The sequence below is a fragment of the Mirounga leonina genome, unplaced genomic scaffold, assembly GCF_011800145.1.
Source record: "Mirounga leonina isolate KUSES-001 unplaced genomic scaffold, KU_Mleo_1.0 Mir_168, whole genome shotgun sequence".
NCBI lineage: Eukaryota > Metazoa > Chordata > Mammalia > Carnivora > Phocidae > Mirounga > Mirounga leonina.
The window spans coordinates 15,072,368-15,096,328 of record NW_023270426.1 but is presented as its reverse complement, the minus strand read 5'-3'; the positions used below and the strand labels follow the sequence as shown (position 1 = coordinate 15,096,328).

General features: G+C 38.9%; 2 protein-coding genes across 2 annotated transcripts in view; one reads left to right on the top strand and one right to left on the bottom strand.

The window, feature by feature from the left end:
- Window positions 1–23,961, bottom strand: part of CHSY3 (chondroitin sulfate synthase 3) — a 302,545-nt gene that overhangs the window by 129,993 nt on the left and 148,591 nt on the right. The gene's annotated exons all lie outside the window — the stretch shown is intronic.
- On the top strand, window positions 347–2,568 carry LOC118016605 (ATM interactor-like). Its single transcript, XM_035014050.1, is given in 5 exon segments — window positions 347–953; window positions 955–978; window positions 980–1,254; window positions 1,257–2,291; window positions 2,294–2,568. Coding segments are annotated over 5 exon segments (1,950 nt in total). The 5' UTR covers window positions 347–612.

The window sequence follows — 23,961 nt, the reverse complement described above, 5'->3', positions numbered from 1 at the left end:
CAGAAAAATAGGTATCCGTGGAGTTTGTGACACTAAGGAGAAAATTTAGGACAAACCGCAGAAAAGGATTTTAAGTTTAAGGTAGAATTCATGGTAAGTCTCAAAGACTGAAAAATTAAATACTGTTGAGATATGTATCAAATTGTACCTTATTTAAAAAAAAAAATCCTGCTCCAAAATTAATATGTATTTGCTGTTCTATTCAATGTTTACCAAAATTTAGATGCTTTAAGAATAGATGTAGGCTCGGTCCTTCTGCCGTGCGGGATGAGGCGGCGGCGGCGGGGTCCGCGGCTCTGGCTTCGGGCGCCCCGACCGTCGGGTCCGGCGCCTCCGGCCGGGGAGCTGACCCAGCCGTCGGTGAGCGAGCTGTCCGGGGCCGTGCGGACCAACATCCTGTGCACCGGGCGCGGCTGCGGCAAAATCCTGCCCAACAGCCCGGCGCTCAACGTGCACCTGGTCAAGAGCCACCGCCTGCAGGATGGCATAGTAAATCCAACAATAAGAAAAGATTTGAAAACTGTACCGAAATTCTACTGTTGTCCAGTTGAAGGATGCCCTAGAGGCCCTGACAGACCATTTTCTCAATTTTCTCTCGTAAAACAGCACTTTATGAAGATGCATGCTGAAAAGAAGCGTAAGTGCAGCAATTCCTATGGCACGGAGTGGGACTTGAAAAGGCATGCCGAGGACTGCAGCAAGACCTTCCAGTGCCCGTGCGGCTGTCCCTACGCCAGCAGAACTGCGTTACAGTCCCACCTCTACCGCACTGGCCACGAGATCCCGGCAGAGCACAGGGATCCACCTAGTAAGAAAAGGAAAATGGAGAGCTGCCTGCCCAGCCAGAAGTTGTCCAGTAAGCCCACCGAGTCCTTGAGCACCCAACCAGTTCCAAGACCAGACACTCAAGAACTGGAAACTTCAGATGTAAAGCTGGTAGCTTCTTTTGAAGACTCTTACAACACCTCCGAGATACCCTCAAGTTGCTTTTACCCAAGCCCAAAGTGGCTCTGGTGAAACTTCCTGTGATGCAGTTTTCTCCCATGCCTGTCTTTGTGCCTACAGCCGACTCCTCGGCCCAGCCTGTGGTGTTGGGTGTCGATCATCAGGGTTCTGCCCCGGGTGCTGTGCACATACTGCCCCTGTCAATCGGAACCCTGATCCTCGGCCTAGATTCAGAGGCTGGCTGTCTTAAGGAAAGTCTCCCTCTTTCAAAAATTGTAAGTCCTTTTGCTATGGAGCCAGTTAGTACAGGGTTCAAGTGAACTTGGGGAAGAGCCTGTCTAATCCTTTACAAGAACTAGGGAACACATATCAGAAGAACAGCATTTCTTCAATCAACGTACAGACAGAGCTGTCTTACGCCACGCAACACTTCATACCTTCCACACAGTGGGCTGGGCCTGATTCTTCTGTATTGTCTTGTTCTCAAACAGATTTGACGTTTGGTTCTCAAGTCTCCCTTCCCATCAGTGTTCATATGCAAACGTTTTTGCCCAGTTCTAAGGTGACCTCATCCATAGCTGCTCAGACTGATGCGTTTATAGATGCCTGTTACCAGTCAGGTGGGATCTCCAGAGAAACCCAGACCAGTGGAATGCAAGGTCTGACAGATGACCGAGTACAGATGGACCAAGCTGTTGACATTTTTGGGAGCGTCCATTCATCCTACGGTGTTTCTGCAGACAGCATTATAAGCAGCAGCTTAGTAGCGGAGACTGTCGCTCATGATTTGTTACCTCAGAACCACCCTAAGACTTTACATCATGATCTTGAGAAATCTGCAATGATTATAAACTTCAGTGCACAGCACAGTATGCTTCTTTCACAGAACATGACAGATAACCAGACCCAAACTATAGATTTATTAAGCGATTTAGAAAACATCTTGTCAAGTAATCTGCCCAGTCAGACACTGGACAATCGCAGCCTTTTGTCTGACACAAATACTGGACCTGACCTCCAGCTCCCATCTGGCCCGACCCAGAATCCCGCAATCGATTTTGATACTGAAGAGTTTTTGTCCGCCTCAAATATCCAGACTCAAACTGAAGAGAGTGAGCTTAACACCATGACCACCGAGGCTGTCTTGGAATCACTGGACATAGAGACCCAAATGGACTTCTTCCTTGCAGACACATCTGCTCAGTCCTATAGTTGTAGGGGAAATTCTAATTTCTTAGGCCTTGAAATGTTTGATACGCAGACACAGACAGACTTAAACTTCTTTTTAGACAGTAGCCCCCACCTGCCTCTGGGAAATATTCTGAAACACTCCAGCTTTTCCATGAGTCTGATTCATCTGACACAGAGACCCAAACTGAAGGAATCTCTGCTGCTAAAAACATACCTGCTGTAGAGAGCAAAGTTCATTTGAACAGTACAGAAACACAGACCATGAATTCTGGCTTCGAAACCCTAGGGAGCTTGTTCTTCACCAGCAACGAAACTCAAACAGCCATGGATGACTTTCTTCTGGCCGATTTGGCCTGGAACACAATGGAATCTCAGTTCAGTTCTGTAGAAACCCAGACGTGTGCGGAACTACACACAGTCTCCAACTTCTAAAAATGAAGTCTGAGCGTGCGACGGCATTTACGATTTCCTTCTGGGTTTGGAAAATGGAGAGTAGGACAACAGTGTTAACACTACTGAATGTAGTTACTGATGCATTTACTTCAATTCTTGGAGGGTCTTTGCCTTTTGTACTTGTAAACATGAAATTTGTGTATAAATGTGAGTGTATTATAAAGTGTAAGATGTTGATCTAAAAATATTGTTTCTGTGTTGCCTACATTTGCCCTGTCATAGTGAGTCTTCCCATCTTAAAAACACAAGTGTATTTCACACCTTTCAAACCCATCTAGCAATTAGCTGAAGCCAAGCTTACCAGGTACTAGGGTACAGACTTTTCAGATCTTCAAAACATTTCAGTGGAAATGTGTCTTGCTTAACTTAAATTGCACCTACAATATTTGACAGTGTTTGTTAGAAATTCCTGTTTCCTGACAGTAAATCTAAAGAAATGGGATGCCACACGTCAGATGTAAGCGCCAACGCTTTGATGGCGTGAGACTCATGCTGCCTGCGATTTCATCTGCTTTGACATCTCACTTTTTTCTGACTTGAAGACAAAGGAGAACTACAGCTGTCTTTAGCTTTTGAGACCATGTAGTCAATGCCATTCTTTTTTTTTTTTTTTTAAGATTTTATTTATTTGACAGAGAGAGACACAGCGAGAGAGGGAACACAAGCAGGGGGAGTGGGAGAGGGAGAAGCAGACTCCCCGCAGAGCAGGGAACCCGATGTGGGACTCCATCCCAGGACTCTGGGATCATGACCTGAGCTGAAGGCAGTCGCTTAACCAACTGAGCCACCCAGGCGCCCCAAGTCAATTCCATTCTTCCTCCACATGAACTATTGCTGATACCAACCCAAGTGTACAGTACTTTCCTCACAAGACATGTTGCTGTAAAATTACTGCTTCACGAAGTAGCGGCACGCACTTAGTGTAAATAGCGATCCTTCTAATCTGAGTAACCGTACGTCATACCAGCCGTGGAAACTCATACTGGAGTGTGCTCTGGGAACATCCCTCCTACTCTCCCCGGTAGGCGAGGGTGGTGCTCCCACAGCTGCTTCTCAAAGTGTACCCGGAGGCTGGATCTGAGTTTTGTCTCTCTAAATGTTAAAAAAAAAAAAGGGGGGGGGGGGAGAGAAAAGGACATCCCCGCCTGCTAAATTTCAGTGTAAGTTGATAGGGCAAGTGTGCAATCAACAATTATTCTAAAGTGAATCTTCTCATCCACTTCTCATCTTTTCCTTGAATAAGGAAAGACTTTGGCCTAGCAAGGATGTTATCTGTGCCTTGAGGATAGCAAGTATAGAACAAATCCACCTAAAATAAGGTATTCTGCATTTTATTGCTTTATTTGTTTAGATGGCAATACCAGTCTTCAAAGAAAAGGAGGTGAAGACCAGTTATTTCAGTAATCAAGAACATCCATGTTTTTAGATGGAAGCATGGTCATATATGCTTTGGAGGTTTACTGTATTTAGGATTGTTGTCCAACTTTCAGTCAAGGAAAAATCGGTGCAACCAGTATGTTTTCTAAGTTTATTAAGAAAAAGTTCCTTCTGTGGCACATGCTTATGCTGCTGAAGGCAAAATCCTCAAAATAAAACCTAAGGAGTAGACTAATAGCCCCAAGTACATAGATGATGTTACTACTAATTCCTACCCCATAGAAGAATAGTTGGTAGTGAATAAATAACATATCCTGGAGAGATGAACCCAACCTGGTAGATTAGAGTTTGCTTTGGTCACAGTGGCCTATGACTATGGGTTTCAAAACAAACATAGAGCCTTAACTTAGAATTTCATTGTTTTAGAATCGTCACTGCCTTAATGTTCAAACATTGATTTCAGTTCTTCCAGTAAAGGAGAAGTGGTTGTTTGTTTATGGCTTTTTTGTAAATATAAATGCAGTGATCTTTGGCTTTAAAAAAATTTGTTTCTGTGAAAATGTTTGATAATCCAGCCAATAGAGTTATTTACAGAACAGTTGAGCATGTCATAGTTCTTCATGTACAAGAACTGTTCCCTCCCAAAACCTTAGTTACCTGAATTGTCCTAAGATTATTCGTAAAAACTGAAATTCAGTGATTAAAGAGAAGTGAGAATTCTAAAAAAAAAAAAAAAAAAAAAAGAATAGATGTACTCTTTTTTTCATTTTATTTTTTTTAAGATTTTATTTTTAAGTAATCTCTACACCCAATGTGGGGCTCAAACTCACAACCCCGAGATCAAGAGTTTCATGCTCTACCCACTGAGCCAGCCAGATGACCCAAGAATAGATGCATTCTTATAGGGACTGTTCCTTATCATGTACACAGACAATTCATGAAGCCACTTCTTTAGAGTATATGTGGTCTAATCTTTCTTAGAGGACACTGCAAACCAGAGTGGTAGTTTTTCCATTTTTGTACTGAAGATTTCTGGGAAGCCTCACTTGGGAGTTATCTAGAACTGGTTTTGGTTCCGGTTTTGCTAATAAGTGCTTTTAGGCATTTGAGCATTTTCATTAACCTGAACTATCTCCATTTCATTCACTTGACATGTATTTTCAATGAATTCCTACTGGAAACAAGAGCCTCTATTCAACTGAAATGTGCATTCCTAGGATAAATCTGCCTAACAAGAGTTGTACCTAATTTCCTGCTATAAAAATCTTTGTGGATAATCCACTTAACATACCTCAGTGTGTATTAGGAGTACAACAGGGCAAGAGGGTACAAGGATAGTTGAGCTACTTGATCTTCAAGGTCATTTCTGGTATTGACATAATAAGCACTCAAAATATTTTTAATCAGTAAATAAATCAATGAATGAATGTATATAAGACTATTAGAACAATCTTTAGCAAATCATTAAACTGACTTAGCCACAGCCTTACTTCTTTAACAGCTTGTTTATGAGGAACTATGTCTTTGGGAGGCAGCTCAGCATGGTCTCTTGGCTCACTGGCTGTTCTGCCCCTCTGACACTTAACAGCTTTGTGATCTTAGGCAAGTTACTTCTAGATTCTGTTTATCTGTAAAATTGATTTAATAGTGTTTTTGTAAAGATTCAATGAAATAATACACAGAAAGTGCTTAACATAGTATCTAGCATTTAGAAAGTGGTCCATAAGTATTAGTTATTTTTAATACATTTTATGAGCTCACCTAAAGTGAAAGATCAGCTCTTTGAGCTAGACCCTCCTAGTGGCAGACTGCAAATAAACTGGCCGCAAACATCACATACCACCATAACTGATGAATGCTTTTAGAAAACATTTTTATAGAATTATACTATTCAAGACTACATTCTTCATAAGAAATACAGTATGGTGTGATCCTGCTTCCTATTTTCTAACCAGACTTATGTGCTGGGCATCCCTTTTGCCCTGCTTATGTCTTTCCCAATAAACACTGACAGATGTTAAGTGACAAAGATTTTTACGTTAGGAAAGGGAATAGAAATTCTGTTCAGAGTTGTTTTTTTTTTTTTTTTTTTTTCACATTAGAGGAGCAGTATTTTTCTCACAGTGTTTTCCTATTTGCTACTAACAAATAGGAAATTGGCATAACTGAAGACCGCCCATCTTGTGAGCACCTGGACCGTAATTTATAGTCAGAAGCATCAATTCAAAGCAGCAGAGAGATGCTTCAGTAATTATGAAATCTTGTGAAAGTGAAATAGGCAATTAGTGTATTTCCATTTTATTTTTTAATTTTCATGGGAAACTCAAGTGTGTTCAATTTCTTCACTTGCAATTATAGGGCTAATTAACGGGAATTGGTGGTGCTCTGTGTATGATAATGACACTTAGTTGTGGGTTGGAAAACCAATAAAGAATTACAAATAAAATTAAATTCAATATGAAAACAGCCATATTGAAGAAGGGGTGAGAAGAGCAGCTAGCAACTTAAATATTAAACAGCTACACAGAATATACATTTACAGTTGCCTGGACATTTATGAGCCAAGCACCCAGTTATTCATTGGAACATTAATTTATAGTCTGACAAACATTAAACTTTCACAAACCTAAACTATGGCTGAGATTTATTTTCCAAAAATGTGCTCAATTATTTTGGGGAACCTATACAACATTAAACCATTCAATCATGCTTTACTGTGACAGATGCTTGGAACCGAAATACGAAGAAATACATCCTATGTCTCTGATACCACAATTGAGTTAAAAAAAAAAAAAGTAGATACATCAACATCCATAATCACACATATTTTCAACCTTTACTCTGAACATTGCTTTTACCTCCTTGTCTCCTGGAACCTTCTTGAGGAGTGGCTCTTTTCTTTCCTAAAAGCTCGGTACCATCAATACAGAAGGTAGGTGTCTTAACTACCACTGCACGTATTTCCCCTTTCCCCCCCAAAAACACCCAGTTGTGAATTTACTGTCACCAAATCATATCTACTGTATCTCCTTGTCACAGTCAACTATGGCAACTCCAGATGATTGCTCCTCAATCCTTTTAAATTTTAGTGTCTGGATTCCTGTAAATATACTCAAAGCCGTCATAATTCTTTGTAATATCAACATCCAAAAAATTAACCTCTCAATACTCTGGCCACTCAAATCCTTAACTTCTGCACCTCTAATAATATGGTGATCTTATCACCACTTTACTTCAGCCCTTCATGCCCAAGCTCCACTCTATCTTATTAACCATAAATGCAACACACCCACAATTTCAATTTCCATAATCCCATTCTATTACCATTATCTTCTATCATTCCAACTCACTCTGGTACCACCACAATTATTCAACTCCTGTAGGACCAAGAATTGATTGACCTGATGATTACTTTGCTTATGTTCTTAATTTCCTTTTTACTTAGCTTAAAATCCATGGTCCATTATAAGGCTTATCATAATAAGCCTAACTACTAAGTTTAAACTACTGTCACTTTCTTGAGTCATTCATTTTTTAAAAATGTATCTATAAATACATCCAACTCTGCACTTACTACATGCACAGTTGAATAAATGGGAGAGCTACACTTCTTGCCACTTGTCCTGCTGCCAAAACTATCATCATCTCCTGGATTAATGGATTCCAGCTTCTTGCATCACCTCAGTAGGGTATTTTCAACATATCATCTCCTACTACTTCCCTCCTTGCTCACTACCTACTAGCCATACTAACCTTTTTGTTATTCTCAGAATAATCCAGACATAAGCCAGGGCCTTTGCCTTCGCTTTTCCCTTGGCTGGAATGCCCTTCCCCTAGAGCCATATGGCTCACATTTTCAGGATGGATGGCATTTACAGTATCATAATACAGAAAAGGGGACTCAATAAACTGTTTAGAGAAAAGATGGCAAGAGCACAATGATGGTCAGTGTTAAGTTAAGAGGTGTGAAAACTAAAGCCAAAACAATCAAATAGAGGATGAAAAGCTAATGTCCCATCATAGCTCTGTAAGGATCTCTCTAATTGGCAGATATATCCTTAAAAATATAGATGGATCCAGGAGGATATAACAATCCGATCTTAATGGTAATTAAATATTTCAGTCATACAACTGACCACCTTCATATTTCATGTTTTCTATAAAAATATCTAATAGTTTGGATTTTCATGTACCTTTCCATTCCAATACAGGATGGACTACTCACTTTAATGTTTATGCCCCTCTACTAAGTCCTCTCTTTACTCATTGTTTGAGTAAGTCACCACTGTTATTATAACTTAGCATCTCAGGCACTGGCTTACAGGCAAACGATGTAGTGATCATTGATGTATATACGTTGGACTTGATACTGTACATAATATTATTTTAAAAAGATGTATTTATTTATTTGAGAGAGAGAGAGGGTGGGGAGAGAAGCAGACTCCCTGCTGAGCACAGAGCCTGACATGGGGCTTGATCTCACAACCCTGAGATGATGACCTGAGCTGAAATCAAGAGTTGGATGCTCAACCGACTGAGCCACCTAGGTGCCCTATTATACATATTATTTCTAATTAATAAACGGCCCTTTCAGCATCAACTTCAGTGAGTTTATTTTGTTCCAAGAAAAGACTGCTTATCAATATCAATATACTGACTTAATGTTGGTGTTCACTGACAAGACATGGTCCAGCCACAGTAAGTCCCCAAGTAAAAGCCCCTTTATAGGGTCTTGTGTGTAGAGGTCCCTTTTAGTGCCTTCTGCCTCACCACTCACCGTGATGTATTTCCATTTCAAAATGACAATGAATGTGAAGAATATCTCAAGAAAAAATTTCTACACTCATCATGGGATGTCAGGCTGGCACATACTCTATTGAATTTATGGTTTATTCCAGCAGAAAATAATCACATAGCAAAACGACACTTTAAAATAATACATTTGATCTTAGAGTGTCATAGTTTTTTGCATGGAAGGTAACAGGGTTGAGGTGGAGGTCAAATCTAAAGAACATAAATAATTCCAAATTTACACCTAAAAATGACATTATTTCACCTAGTTACTCAAAGACATTGGTTTCCTTCCCATCTCCCTCCTGATTATATACTATGAACAACTTGAATTCTCCTAAGTGCACATTTCTTTTTTTTTTTTTAAAGATTTTTATTTATTTATTTGACAGAGACACAGCGAGAGAGGGAACACAAGCAGGGAGAGTGGGAGAGGGAGAAGCAGACTCCCCGCCGAGCAGGGAGCCCGACGCGGGACTCGATCCCGGGACTCCGGGATCATGACCCGAGCCGAAGGCAGACGCTTAACGACTGAGCCACCCAGGCGCCCCTAAGTGTACATTTCTACCCCCAAAAGTTTGTTTTATAGAAATAGTCTAGATTCATGCTTTTATTTCATAGCTATTTGAAAAAAGTGGTAAAGAGAACAAAATTTCATTATCTCGAAGCGTCATACAATTAGAAAATATTTGAGTACCCACTGTGTGCAAACCATTCCACTACATTTGTAAAGGATATGCCAATTTTTCAAATGGTCTCTGCACTCAAACCATATTATAAAACAGAAATATAGAGACATTTCTAGTAAAAATATAGAAAGTAGTAGATTCATAGAGAAATCTACAGAATACAAAAAGACTTATGATACATAAAAGGAAGACAGCTGTTTTGCCAATGGAATCAGAGAAGGCTTTAAGAAAGCCCTCCTTGTGAGTTTTAGCAAACGACAATGTAACAACTTTAGTAAGGAACCATTTGCTATTCACGGCCACTACAACCTGTGTTGTACAAAATGCATATTAAAGTGATAAAAATAAAACGAAAGCAGGACGACAAACCTAAGTGTTAACTCACAAAATTCTCACACACTGATGAAACACATTTCTTCTATTAGTAGGTCACTGAAAAGGAATCTAGCACCCTGGTCTGGCGGGCAGTAGCCAGGCACAGGATGAAACCACACCCTTCTGAACATAGCCACCATCGACCTGTGACAAACCCTGGATCCTGAACGGAGTGGAGAAGGGTCAGGACCATGAAGGGTGTCTAGCCCTGCATTTTAGACCTTTTCCTGTCCTGAAAGTAAGCCTGCATATGCAGAGATGACTCCTTATTTTCTTCAGGGAAAAGTTAGATTATACAATGAAAATCACCTAAAAATGTCAAAGTGCTTATGCAAGTTAAATACAAATGATAAGAATAAAAAGTAGACTAGGTAAGGCTTTACCTACCCGAGGACTGGGTGAAATTCCTGGAGTGTCAAGGAAAGCTCTTTTTTGGTTTTTTCCCCACGTTGTTTTTGGGGTGGTCAAGCCCTACTGTATCAAACACCCAAGTTCCATTTTGTTTTGAGAGTGGAGCGGTATAGAAATAATATCAGACTTTACAGTAAGGGGTTCTGAGTTCAGATTTCATCTCTGCTGCTAATTAGTTGTGGACCTTCAGACAAGTCACTTAACTTTTAGGCTCGTTAGTTCTCTTATTGAAAAGGAAAGGGGCTGACCAAGAGGTTCCTATGGCCCCACCACGCTCTGTCACTTTGGGGAGTAGCAAAAGATTATACTCAGAGTGTTCCGAAATAATACCCAGCATAGGTGTGTATGAAATCAATAGGAATAGGAAATTTTGGTCAGGAGCTCAATAATTACCTAAGTATTCTCTAAAATATAATCCAAGAAAAAAAAGTATAAACAGGGATATTAAAAAGGAAGTAATGATTGGAAGAAACCTCCCACAGAAGCACAGAAAAGGCTGGTTTGAGGAAGTAAAGAGAAATGAGGGCAAAGACTCATGACTTTTTTGGCTGGTGCAGTCTCAGGGCATGGCATGTCCAATTTTTGGTTTATTTTCCATGGTGGAAGCCGACCTTTGTGAACTCCACACAACTGTCAACAAGCAACCTCATTTTACATGATGTGCCTTAAAATTCCTGTAATCAGAATTTCCTAGGAAAAGAAACAGATGAAGGCCCGTTGACCTGTAGAGTTTTTGTTTGTTTATATTACCATTAGACAGAGAGCTGAGAGGTACTACTAATTCTTCAGTGAATATTCAAACATTATTAAAAAAGGACTTTTACAAGCCAGTTCTAAATGTCAAAGTTATTAGCCAGCAACGGAGTTCTTCCTTCAAAGTGAATTTATTCTTTCAAAAATAATGAACACTAAGTTCTTCTTTTAAAGGCAAACCCAAACAACCATCACAAAAACAAAAACAAAAAAACACACAGATTTTTAAATAAATTGAATTGTTCTGAGGCATTTGCATCTGTTGACTCAGTAGGAGCAAAATAATGGACTTCTTCCAGATGATTGAGTTATAGAAAGCAAGTTCTGTTCACAAGCAAATGCAGGAAATCTTTCTGCACAGAGTCAAGAGGAGAAGAAACAGAAACTGCTCTTGCAAGCCAATATATGCAAAGCATAAAGTATACATGGATTCCTGACTGCTCAAAATAAAAATATTCCCCCTAGGCAGCTACTCAGAGAGGCATTTCCTTAAACGTGACACAAAGGCAGCCTCAGAAGAAGGGCAAGGAAAGCAGTGTTTCGTAGGCAGAACGATGATTTGATAACCTCTCCAGGTTTTCTCTTTTCTCATGGTAATGACTTTGTTTGGACTTAACTTTCTAGATCCTGCACATTACATGGAAGAATTCTGGGAGAGCCCTTGCCCTTGGGAACTCTCTCAAATTTGATTCTAGGTGAAGATTTAGACATATGCATATTTAAACATCATATATTCATAATGTAAAACGTGGAGTCAATGAATAGCGGACAAGATTTCCATCTGTTTCCCAAATTAAGTAGAATTATTTGAACTGTTTTCTAAATTCTTAACATGTGTCACTGTAAATTTGCTTCTGAAACATGCCTAGAGCAAGTAAAGAACATTTTAAAACCACCTCCTTTCTTCCAAACACAAAACGGATGGCCAGTGAAGAACTGGAACAATAGATAGACCTCACCTCCAGTCCTGGCTCAGCCACTGTATAATCATGTGCAAATTCTGTAACCCAGTGTCAGCCTTCATTTCTCCATGTAAATTGGACCCTATACCTGGAGTGTCAAGGAAAGCTCTTTTTTGGTTTGTGACGGGGCAGCTGCAGGAACAGGAAAGAAGGTGTTAAACACCTGGAAAGTTTCTGACAAAGTGCGCATACCTAAAAATGATCACTAATAATACTAGTAGATAGGAATATCTATCAGCGTATGGGCTAATGATGGAAATATTTTTAAACATAAAATTGTCTCCAACCCAAATGACAAGTCAGTTTTTCCCTAAGTCTTCGTTAGCTTACCTCCATGTTAATTTGCCAAGCCTCCTCCAACTCCTCTTTCTGTGGAATCTGAACAGAAAGACACACTTAAGGGTGATTTCTTCTAAAGCCACCTTCAAGTAATTTACTGTTAGAAACCTCCTACTCAGCATTCACTTCCCTAATTATCCAGGAAATGAAAATAATAACTTTAGAAAAAGACTGGATACCCTCCTTTAGGTATTTAATACAACAGTAACAATGACAGGTTCCCAAGAGTATGAATAAAGAGGGGGAATTCAGGAGAAAAAAGGGAAGAGAGATAGAAATTCCTACACAAATGTATGTTTGAGATGTCTCAACAATAATAAATCAGATGCAAAATGCTTTAGTATAGTGGAAATTAAACCATTGAAACACATCCAAAATTGTGCATAAGTATTAATGAAAGTAGCACTCCAAAGGCTATTTTAAAATCACACAGCTCATTTATTTATGCTGAGAGTTCTTACTTTGTTACTTTTTTTTCAGCTCTTTCCCCACACCCCAAATCAAATACCTGATGAGTTCCAGGCCAGTAGACAATTCACCAAACTATTGCTCAGATTATTTGAGTATAAAAATCTTTTAAAGTTATGCTGTTTCAAAAAAGTAAGAAAATAAATTTAAACATAAAGAAAACACAAACTCCTGGTTATAAAATAAGTAAGTCATGGGGATATAATTTACAGGCATGGTAACTATAGTTAATATAGTGTATTGCATACTTGAAAGCTGCTAAGAAAGTGGGCCTTAAACATCCTCATCGCAAAAAAAATAAAAAAAAAAAAAACAGATGTAGTCATTTAATATAGACCAAGTTCTATTGTTGAAACTTAAGAAATTTTGAAATGCAAGAAAGAAAAGAATGCTAAAAGGAACCACACTCAACAAAACCCAGGAACTATTTATTATCTACTGAATGCAAAATTATTTTTAAGTAGAAATCTGTTTTTTATTTAGGCACTGACTCCTTACTGAAAAAAATCTGTATTTTCTCAACAGACTTTAAAAAAATTGGACAGTGAGAGAGGAATTGATATATATTTTAAAAGTATGGTCATTATTTATTTCAGTCTGATATATAAAGAGCTTGAACAACTTATTCACTGGAAAAAACTCTTCATAAACTGTCAAATAGGCAAATTATAAAAACAAATATCATATGTGCATACCTCTAGGCCTAAGATTTAGAAATTGGGTTTCTAGTTTGTAGAAAGATGGATGTCCTTGTAAAGTACTTTCATTTCTTTTTTTTCTAAAAGTGTGGCTCAGGTTCTAAATTTAGGTAACAAATACAGCTACATACATGAATTTTAAAGCTACAATTCACTACACATTACAGTTTTCTTCCCTCTTATAAAAGTTCCTTCTGGCATACATATTCATTCTTTGATGTGAATAAAATTAATTTTGTATTGATAACTGTTCTGAAAATTGTTTCACCTTTGAAAAACATGGTAACATTCTGTGCTACTCCTAAAATCTAGTAGGAATTCCTAATTTACAGAGTAGCTGCACTAGGCAGAAAAATGGCCCCAAAATATATTCACATCAAGTTCCTGAAACTTATGAATGTTAACCTTATTTGGATAAAGGGTCTTTGCAGATGAACTAAATTAAGCATTGGGAAATGACATCATCCTGAATTATCTGGTTGGGTCCTGTATTAGTCATTAGTCAGGGTTCTCCAGTGAAATAAAACCAATATAATATATATAAATAGAGAAAAATAGAAAAAGAGATTTTAAGGAATTGACTCATGCAATTGTAGGGGCTGGCAAATCTGAATCCATACAGCAGGCTGGAAATTCAGGTAGGAGTTAATGCAATCCTGAGTCTCAAATTTGGAAAGCAGGCCAGCATGCTAGAAACTCAGGCAGGTTTTTTATGTTACAGTCTTGAAGCAGAATTCTTTCTCCAGGAAACTTCAGCTTTTGTTCTTGAGGCCTTCAACTAATTGCATGAGGCCCACCCACATTACTGAGGATAATCTTGAAGTCAACTGATTACAAATGTTAATCACATCTACAAAACACCTGCACAGAAACATCTAGACTAGTATTTGACCAAACAACTGAGCATCATAGCCTAGCCAGGTTGACACATAAAATTAACCCAGATGTCCTTAAAGACACACAAAAAAGAACAGAGAGAAGGCGGCCCTGTGAAGATAAAGCAGAAAGCGACGGCCACAAGCCAGGGAAGCTGGCAATAACCAGAACCTAGAAGAGGTGAAGAACAGATTCAGTTCTAGAGCCCCAGAAGGAGTGCCCTACTGACTAACACCTTTCGATTTTAGAAGCCTGGCTTCCAGAACTGTAAAGAGAACAACTTTTTTTTACTTTAAGGCACCTAGTTTGTGCAACATATTATCACAGCCACGGAAAACTAATTCAGTAGCTATAAATAGAAAATTAATATCCACCTCATTTCAGAAAATTACTTTTAGCCATTTAATCTAAACTTCTTCTCATGTAATTTTATGATATGATGATATGATTTTTCTCATCCCCTGTCCATTTTTTATCTCCCCACACCTAAAGGATAATTAAATAGTGCAACATTTTTTAAAGCAATGAGCATCTTGCATCTAGATCTGATAATAAAAAGTAATTTGATCAATAAACCCAGATTGTTAAAATACAGTGTTTGTATGGAAAAGAAAATCAGAAATTAAGGATTTCATCTTGAGTCATGACAGGAATGGAAAAGAAGGAATATAAACAAGAGTATTCCATGGTGGTAGAATAGAAGGAATATAAATAAGACCTACTTAAAGGAAGATCCACCAATATTTAGTCGCCTACTGAATGAATGGAGTGAAGAGAAACTGATTCAAATATGACTAAATTCTTGGGATTGGGTGATGAGGAAAACAAAGGTACATCTAACAAGGAAGTTCAGTAGAGGTGCTATTCGGTTATCTGTGCTCAAGTAGGTAGAGTAAGGGGAGGGTTGGGGGGGATGATAAGTGGAGGGAAATAAACATAAATGAGGACTTAAGTTTAGAGTATGTTCAATTTGAGGGGGTGGATAAACATTTTGGTATGAATATTTTCATCAACAGAGAGTTAACGCTGAAGGATACACAAAAAGAAAGCAAGCCAAGAATTATAGACAATTCCACTATTAGTCTTTTTATATTTACATTAAGGGGCATTGTAATTCAATGAATGTAAAAGTTTAATGTGATTTTTTTTTTTTGCTATTGGCTCTGAAAATGAGTCCAAATACTCCAAATAGCATTCCTGAACTATGCTATTAATGACAAATATTATTGTTATGGGATTACCGATAACATTTTTCCTTCTAAAAGGAGCACATAACGTACTTGGTACTTTTTATATTGAGCCACCCAAAGGAAGGAAAATATTTTAATTTCAGAAAACAATGATACCAGTAAGAAGAATCATTGTCTAATTATTGTGTTTCCTACTAGGAATTGGGGAAGTTATTTAGTGATCATGTATGACACAGGATGTCATAACTGTAAGATATATTTTACAAAGAGCTTCAGAAATAATTTCATTTTATATAGTCGAAGAACTTCAGCTTCCCCCAAATTTCAGGTGATTTCCTTTAAAGGAAAAACTAATAGCAAACACATACATAGTGCTTCCATAGAGTAGGCAGTGTTCCATGTGCTTTTGGTGTATTTATTCATGTGGTCCTCTTAACAATCATATCCAGCAGATAAAATTATTATTCCTAGCTTATATATGAGGACATTGAGCCATAGCGCAATTAAGGATCTTGCCCAAGACCACACAGCTAGTAAGGGTTTAAGCCAGGATTTCACTCATGATCCAAATTACTAAACTATACTACTCTATGCAATGCTCGCTATATACAAAGGCTGATACACACTTTAGCAGAATGTAATAGGTATATGTACACTTAGGTTCTTTTTAAAAAAATTTATTGAAGTGGAAACCAGCTATAAAACAAAAATACCAATTATGAAAGCCAAGCTTCCATTTATCCTTTGCTTTTCTACTGAGATCAGTGAAGATTTACCTTTGGTTCCTTCTGAAACTCCCTTTCTTTCAAAGGAAATTTTGAAATTTCCTTTTTTCTTACACAGTGCTATAACCCAACTCTATCAAAGCTCTTTAAGCAAAAGGAAAAAAGCCCAACGATGGGAACCACAATAAATGGAATGCTGCCATTTTAACAAACGGGTAACACATTTTAAATCAAAGCGAACACTCAAAGCTATCAAATGAATTGCTCAAGTTTTTCAGGTTTTTTTGGGTTTTTTTTCAACTTTTGTTTCTGACGAACCAGAACTTTCTTTAACTGGCTGAGTCAGAGAGTTTGTTTAAGAGCCAAATCAATGTCATCAGATACTTTCTGGGTCAATGAATTGCATCCAACCCAGAGAAATTAGGATGTGCAAAGGAAAGAAATTACAGTATGAGGTTTTCAAGGCATGTCACACAAACCTCAATCCTTAGGGCATTATAGGCGTTCCCCTCTTCTGCTAAGGAGAATCTTAATAAGTATCAAATTTGAGGCAACGTTCATACTTAAGAGCTCAAAAGGGAAAGAAAATCAACATCAATTCTCTTCACTTTTTCACATCTTTCTACTGGCATCATTTTTATCGTAACTCGTTTCTTGGTGTTGGTGACCCATTCCCTTACAATGACAGCTCTGCAGGTGATGGACAAAAAGGTCAATGCCATCATCCTGCATGGGCTCAGACACTGAATACATCATCTCTTCAAAATGTCCAGGCCTCACTGGCACCCCGCTTGGAAAATTGGGTCCACTCACATAACGGAGCTTCTGGCTATTGCCACCATGCTACCAAGCTCCTGGGCGAACTCTCTTCTGGGACGTGCAGGGAGCGTGCAGATATGTCTAGGTGCCCACGTTTTCTCATCTGCTTATGCTTACTTTCTTCCCTTAAAGATTATTTGGTTCCATGAAAACAAAACAGCTCAGCTAAGTAGCAGTTGAAGAAACTCTCATGTCTCTTCCAACACTTCATTAGTATAAAGCAGCCAAGAGCTTAAGATGTTTTCAGTTGCTCCCAACTCTTATTTCTAAATCTATGAGTGAAAACCTCAGCTTCCAAGGAAAAATCTATACTCTGTAGTATTAACAGATATATTTAGACACTAGAGTTACATATCATAAGCCAGAGAATGGAAACAAAGATCTTATCTTTTTTTTTTTTTTTAAAGATTTATTTATTTATTTATTTGACAGAGAGAGAGAGATAGCGAGAGCAGGAACACAAGCAGGGGGAGTGGGAGAGGGAGAAGCAGGCTTCCCGCCGAGCAGGGAACCCGATGTGGGACTCGATCCCAGGGCCCTGGGATCATCACCTGAGCCGAAGGCAGACGCTCAACGACTGAGCCACCCAGGCACCCAACAAAGATCTTATCTTGATAACACTTTTGTAGACTGCCATATCCACAGCTAAAAATGACCGTTTTGACAAAGGGGCAAATACTAAAGACCTACTGGGAGAGAAGAGGACACCTTAAAAATACACAATTGTTTGTCAAATAGTATTATGTGACTCACATTCAGAACAATCACTGAAGATCTCGTAGGTGGGGGTCAGATCACAAGCTACACTTGACTTTCGCATCATAAGGCCCTACAACCGACAGAATATAGAGACCCACAGGCAGACATGCTCCCAATAAGGTGGAAAGTAGTGATAACCAGACTGGAGTAGCTGGGTAGTCTTCCGAGTCCACACACATACCCTTGGCATGAGAAGGAGCTCCATCTCCATTATCCACCCTCCCCTCTGGAGCAGCAAATGCCTGAGGTGGCTGACTGCACTCAGGAGGATCAGAAAAAGTCCCCACACCCCGAAGACAAGCTAGTAGTATATTGCCCAGCAGAACAATCTAACATTTCATACAATCACTGGAGTCTGGGTATAATAAAATGCTTCAGTAGTCACATAATATTAACACCTAGCCTTTATTAATCCTAAACATTGCATTATGCTCTTAACATTAAGAGTGAATACTTACTGAGTGGGTAAGGGAAGGGGTAAGGTGGTAGGCTGCCTTCCAAAAGCTCTGTATATATTCATCTAATTTTCACAAAAAATGAGGTAGGGATAGAACAACCTTCCTTTCATACATGATGAAACTGAGGCAGGGAAATGTGAAATCATAGGCCAGGCTATGGGGCTCTGGACTTCATGCTCTTAACCACTTCACTAGATCTTTTCTTGAGCTAACAAAAAAATCTCAGTTACAAAGGTGAGCACACAGGCAAACAACACCTTGAAAAAACAGGTAATAAATATTAATATATATGGAAACTAAGTTAACAAAAAATCTGCTCAAGAATTTAGATTAAGTATAATTAATGTCATCAGGGAAATAAGAGGCTGTAACATCCATAACAAAGAACGGACTAGTTTTCAGAGAAATGACAAGAATGATCATTGACATTTAAATCTCAATGGACCAGCTGAATAAGAGAACGGGCACAGCTGAGAAACAAACTAGAATGAACCAAGGGATCCTCACAGAAGCAGTTGAAAATACAAAGACATAGAAAGAATTAAAGGAAAGCCAAAAGACATCGAGGACTGATTCCAATATTTGACAATAGGCCTTCCAAGAAAGAGAGAATAAGAGCCTAAAACGAGAACATGTAAATAAAACAAAATGTTCCAAAACTGAGAAAAGTTTTAGATTCTCAGATTTAGAACGTTTAGTGAACGCTGGGTAAAGTGAGTAAAATGGACACATCTTTACACATTATGACAAACTTTCCAGATTTACTAAATGTTTGTATCTCACTGCTTTTGGTCAGCTCAAAGTTACCATAACTAAAACTTGTATCTAGAATGGAGTTCATCTCATCTGAACAGACTCATTTTAATTTCCCTATTTTTGTCACCAACATTAATATTCTTCCAATCACCCAGTCTCCAAATGCAATGCCTTCTTTAATTTTTCTTTTTTCTGACTGCTATTGACTGAATTATGATGCCCACAAATTTAAATGGGGAAGTTCTAACCCTCAATCGGATGATTTTTGGAGATGGGACTTTGGAAGGAAAATAGTGAGATCATGAGGGTAGGACCCTCATGATGGGATTAATGCTCTTATAAGCAGAGACACTGAAGAGTTTACACGAGCTCTATCTCTCTCTCCACTCCCCCCCGAATATAGTGAGAAGGGAGCTGTCTGCAATCCAGGAAGAGCGTTTCTCGCCAGAACCTAAATACACGGCAATCTTATTGCGGACTTGTAGCTCCAGGAATAGGAGAAAACAAATTTCTGTTGCATAAGCCACACAGTCTGTGTATTTTGTTAGGTCCGACCAAGCTAAGACAGTGACCATACTTATTCGTTATTCTAGGGCTCTTCCTGTTATAAAGAGCAGAAACTCACTCAGGTCAGTACAGAAGTCATTATAAAGACACATGAGGTGATAAAGGTGATTGGAATCACATGGAAGTTCACAATCAAAAGACTTCATAAACCTGGTCAGGAACTGGAAGACAGCTCTGGAACCAAGGCAGTAGCCATGAATCTGAGAATCATAAACATGAGCAATGATCATATTATTAAATACTCAATTCTATTCTATGGATTCCTGTTACAGATCTGCCTACTTGGTATTCCTACCTCCAGTTCACTAATTCTTATCTCTCATTTTATGTAACTTCCCCTTAATTACAGTTCTTGCTTCCTTGTTAACTGAGTTGCTGTGACCCATTTTGGTCCTGACTCTGTCTCTGCCCTCAGTGTCTATACCATCCCTTTGCTGCTTAAAATCAATCACATCCTAGCTTTGGTTTTATTTAGTGTTCCTGTAGCTCTATTCTCCTTTAGGAGGCAGAGTCTATAAATAGTAGCTATTTTTCCTTATACAACAAACTCTGTTCTAATTCCTCAATTTAGTGAGAATGTCTCCAAATGGGAATACATAAATTGTTGAGCATTTCCAATCTTTAGGATATTTGCCTTCCTCTGAATTTATAATATTTATCATTATACTTGCCTGTTAATCAAGGGTTTGCTGTTCAATTCACAGTTTGTTGGCTGTCTTTCATAATTACTAAATTTTTATGTTGTTTACTTCTCATGGTTTATAGCTTCTTGTCTCTTCTGGGCATTCCTTCTAGTACTGGAGCCTTTTCCATTATACTTAAAACTTACGTGTTTATTGATTCAAATCCATTTTCTCAGTTTTATCTAGCTTTGAGAAAATTTAAGTGCTTTGGCTTTTCCATTTGTAAAACAGGTATGGAAAGGAACAATCAAAGCCTGTAGATATCAGCTGATTACAACACTGAAGTAGTATTAAGGTGCAAAAAGCCATGACTGAAGAGGTAGGCTCCCTTAGAGGCCTAGAAAAAACTTCCCCACGATTGGTTTTAGCACTTCTTGATTAGACAGAAGTCTCTGTTTTTCCTTTGACTAAAATCCATGCTTACCTTCTTCATAGTAGAGGAGTCCAGGGGGAAAAAAAACTTATTACTGATGGTGAACTGGTACGATCAGTGCCATGAGACCAATGCCTTGTCCCAAAATATTTCTTGGCAATATTTTTTACTGATAGTAGTTCCAAAAGCAAAATCTCCACAAGGGCTATTATATAGTTAATAGTTACACAGTTAATAGATGGAGAAGGTACTCAACGCCCCCTTCTCCCCACCCACACATACACTGTCCGTAGGAACTGCATCCTCACACTGGATGAACCAACAGGAGTCACGATTGCACCACACAGCTGCTTACTACTGGTCACTGGTAGATTACTGGATGGATTCTAGAGCGAAGCTTGGCTGATCAGATTTATCCCTCCTTGTAATGACAGATTTGGGTGAGAGGGAACCCAGTAGCTCTGTGTATGGGGCTACACCATGCAGAGTGGGGGGGTTGGCAGTGACAGTATATGGCAGTGTCCATGAAAGCTCACCTGCAGAGAAAAAGGTACGGATGGCACAGATACACCCCAAAGAACAAAGAGGGGCAAAGAAACATTCTTGGTTTGCTCCACCCTAATCCTTTTAGTATATCCCGCTTTTGCTTTCAAATCTTAATGCACACAGTTGTTCTCACTTCTCCTCCCAAACTTGCCCTGGGAGGTCAATGTTCTGTATTGACATTTACACCACTTGTCATCTCCTCTGGCAACTCTAATTCTAAATCTGGTTTTTAAGTCCATTCACAGATTACCACAATTTGCCTCTCTGCCCTTAGCTTCTCCAAAATGTCTCGCCAGTTCTGCATTACATCTCTCTTGATCTCGGTCCCCTGAATGTGCCTTAAATGTAATCTCCATCTTTGCCCATAAGTTTGTCCCTTTCTTCAAATGCTTGATTCTGGCTTATCCCCCCAGCTAGTCAAGCTTGCCCTTCTCAAAGGAAATGACCCTGTCCCACCCCCCAGGTATTTATGACAAGCTAGGACAGTTTTCTAGATAATTCTTTTGGGTCCTATTACATACATCCACGTGGTGTTGGTTTTCTTCCCTAGTATGTAATAACTTGATTGCACTGTAAACACTGAGGGCTCACTGTGGGATCCCAATCAGTGGATTCAGTAAGATATGTTCCCTTTCTTCTCAAAAACATGTCTTTCTGTGATTAGGAAAGTAAAGTAGGCTAGAAAACATCAAAATTTAGTGCAATCCTGTAGCCAGAAGTATAGCGTCTAAAGAACTTTAGCTTCTTTTTAAAAAGTTCTAGAGTGATTTGACAAACTTACTGTTTTTGGGGATTTTCAATAATACTCCTTGTATTTTACTTACAAAATCAACATGTGAATATATCTTTACCCTAAAAACAAATTCAAGTGACATAGAATTGCACAAAATATAACATGAGGCCTCCCATCATGCAGCACCCCAATGCCCTTCCCCATCCACTCCTCTCCACAGAGGTCACCACTGTTAAGAGTTTGATATACACTGTACCAGATGTTTTATTGAGAATTTACTTGTATATAAGAATTTGTTTTTATTTTGTTAACAAAAATAAGATCTGGATGCCTGGATGGCTCAGTTGGTTAAGCGACTGCCTTCGGCTCAGGTCATGATGCTGAAGTCCTGGGATCGAGTCCCGCATCGGGCTCCCTGCTTGGCAAGGAGCCTGCTTCTCCCTCTGGCCCTCCCCCCTCTCATGTACTCTCTCTCTCTCTCAAATAAATAAATAAATCTTAAAAAAAAAAAAAAAAAAACCCAAAAAATAAGATCTTACTCTACAGTATTCTAAAATTTATTTTTTTCTGTTTAAGAATATACTGTTCAGTATTTACTCAAAGAAAATGAAAACATTAATTCAAAGAAGATATATGCAACCTTATGTTTATTATTGCATTATTTACAATAGCCAAGATATGGAAGCAACCCAAGTGTCCACGAACAGAGGAATGGATAAAGAAGATGTGCAGGTGTGTGTGTGTGTGTGTGTGTGTAAAAAAATATTAGCCGTAAAAAAGGATGAGAAATTGCCATTTGTGACAACAACATGACTGGAACTAGAGGGTATTATGCTAAGTGAAATAAGTCAGAGAAAGATAAATAAATGTGAGATCTAAAAAATAAAATAACAAAAAAAGCAGAAACAGATCCACAAATACAGAGAACAAATTAATGGTTGCTGGGGGTGAAAGAGGCAAAATGGATGAATGGGAGTGGGAGATACAAGCTTCCTGTTATGGGAGGAATAAGTCAGTAAGATGTTTACACACAATGAAAGGTACAGGGATTATAGTTGGTACTCTAACAGATGGTGACTACACTTATAGTGAGCACAGCATAATATAACACATAGAATTGTCTACAGAATTGTCAAATCACTATGTTGTACACCTGAAACTAACTTAACATTGTGTGGGGCGCCTGGGTGGTTCAGTTGGTTGGGCGACTGCCTTCGGCTCAGGTCATGATCCTGGAGTCCCTGGATCGAGTCCCGCATCGGGCTCCCTGCTCGGCAGGGAGTCTGCTTCTCCCTCTGACCCTCCCCCCTCTCATGTGCTCTCTCTCTCTCAAATAAATAAATAAAATCTAAAAAAAAATATATATATATATATATGAGAACTGACACATTGAAGAGGGAGAGGTGGTTCTAGAAGGATGATTATCTCACTTTTATGTCTCTTTCCCTAACCTCTATCTGTAAGTCAGCTACAGAATTCCTGAACTAGTAGAGAAGCTGTTGGGAGCAGGTGGAAATGAAGAATTGGTGCACAATGGACTATCTGAGTATTTGGACAACAGGGTGAGTGCATTTTCTTTGGTGTGAATGTAGAACTGGACCAGATATCCTTGGTGCAATGATCAGAATCCCACAATTCCTAAAGAGCACTTGACCTAAAGAGCTCCATGGATCCCAGACAAAGAAGGTACACCAATCTGTGTGTGTGATTATACATCAATCTGCTCATGATCTCCAGGCTCCCAAAGCATCTCCAGGATCCTGTTAACACTGTGGTTCAGGGGCGCCTGGGTGGCTCAGTTGGTTAAGTGACTGCCTTCGACTCAGGTCATGATCCTGGAGTCCCTGGATCGAGTCCTGCATCGGGCTCCCTGCTCGGCGGGGAGTCTGCTTCTCCCACTGACCCTCCCCCCTCTCATGCTCTCTCTCTCTCATTCTCTCTCAAATAAATGAATAAAATCTTAAAAAAATAAAAATAAAAATAAAAAAATAATTTAAGATTGTGTGTCAACTATCCTTGAATAA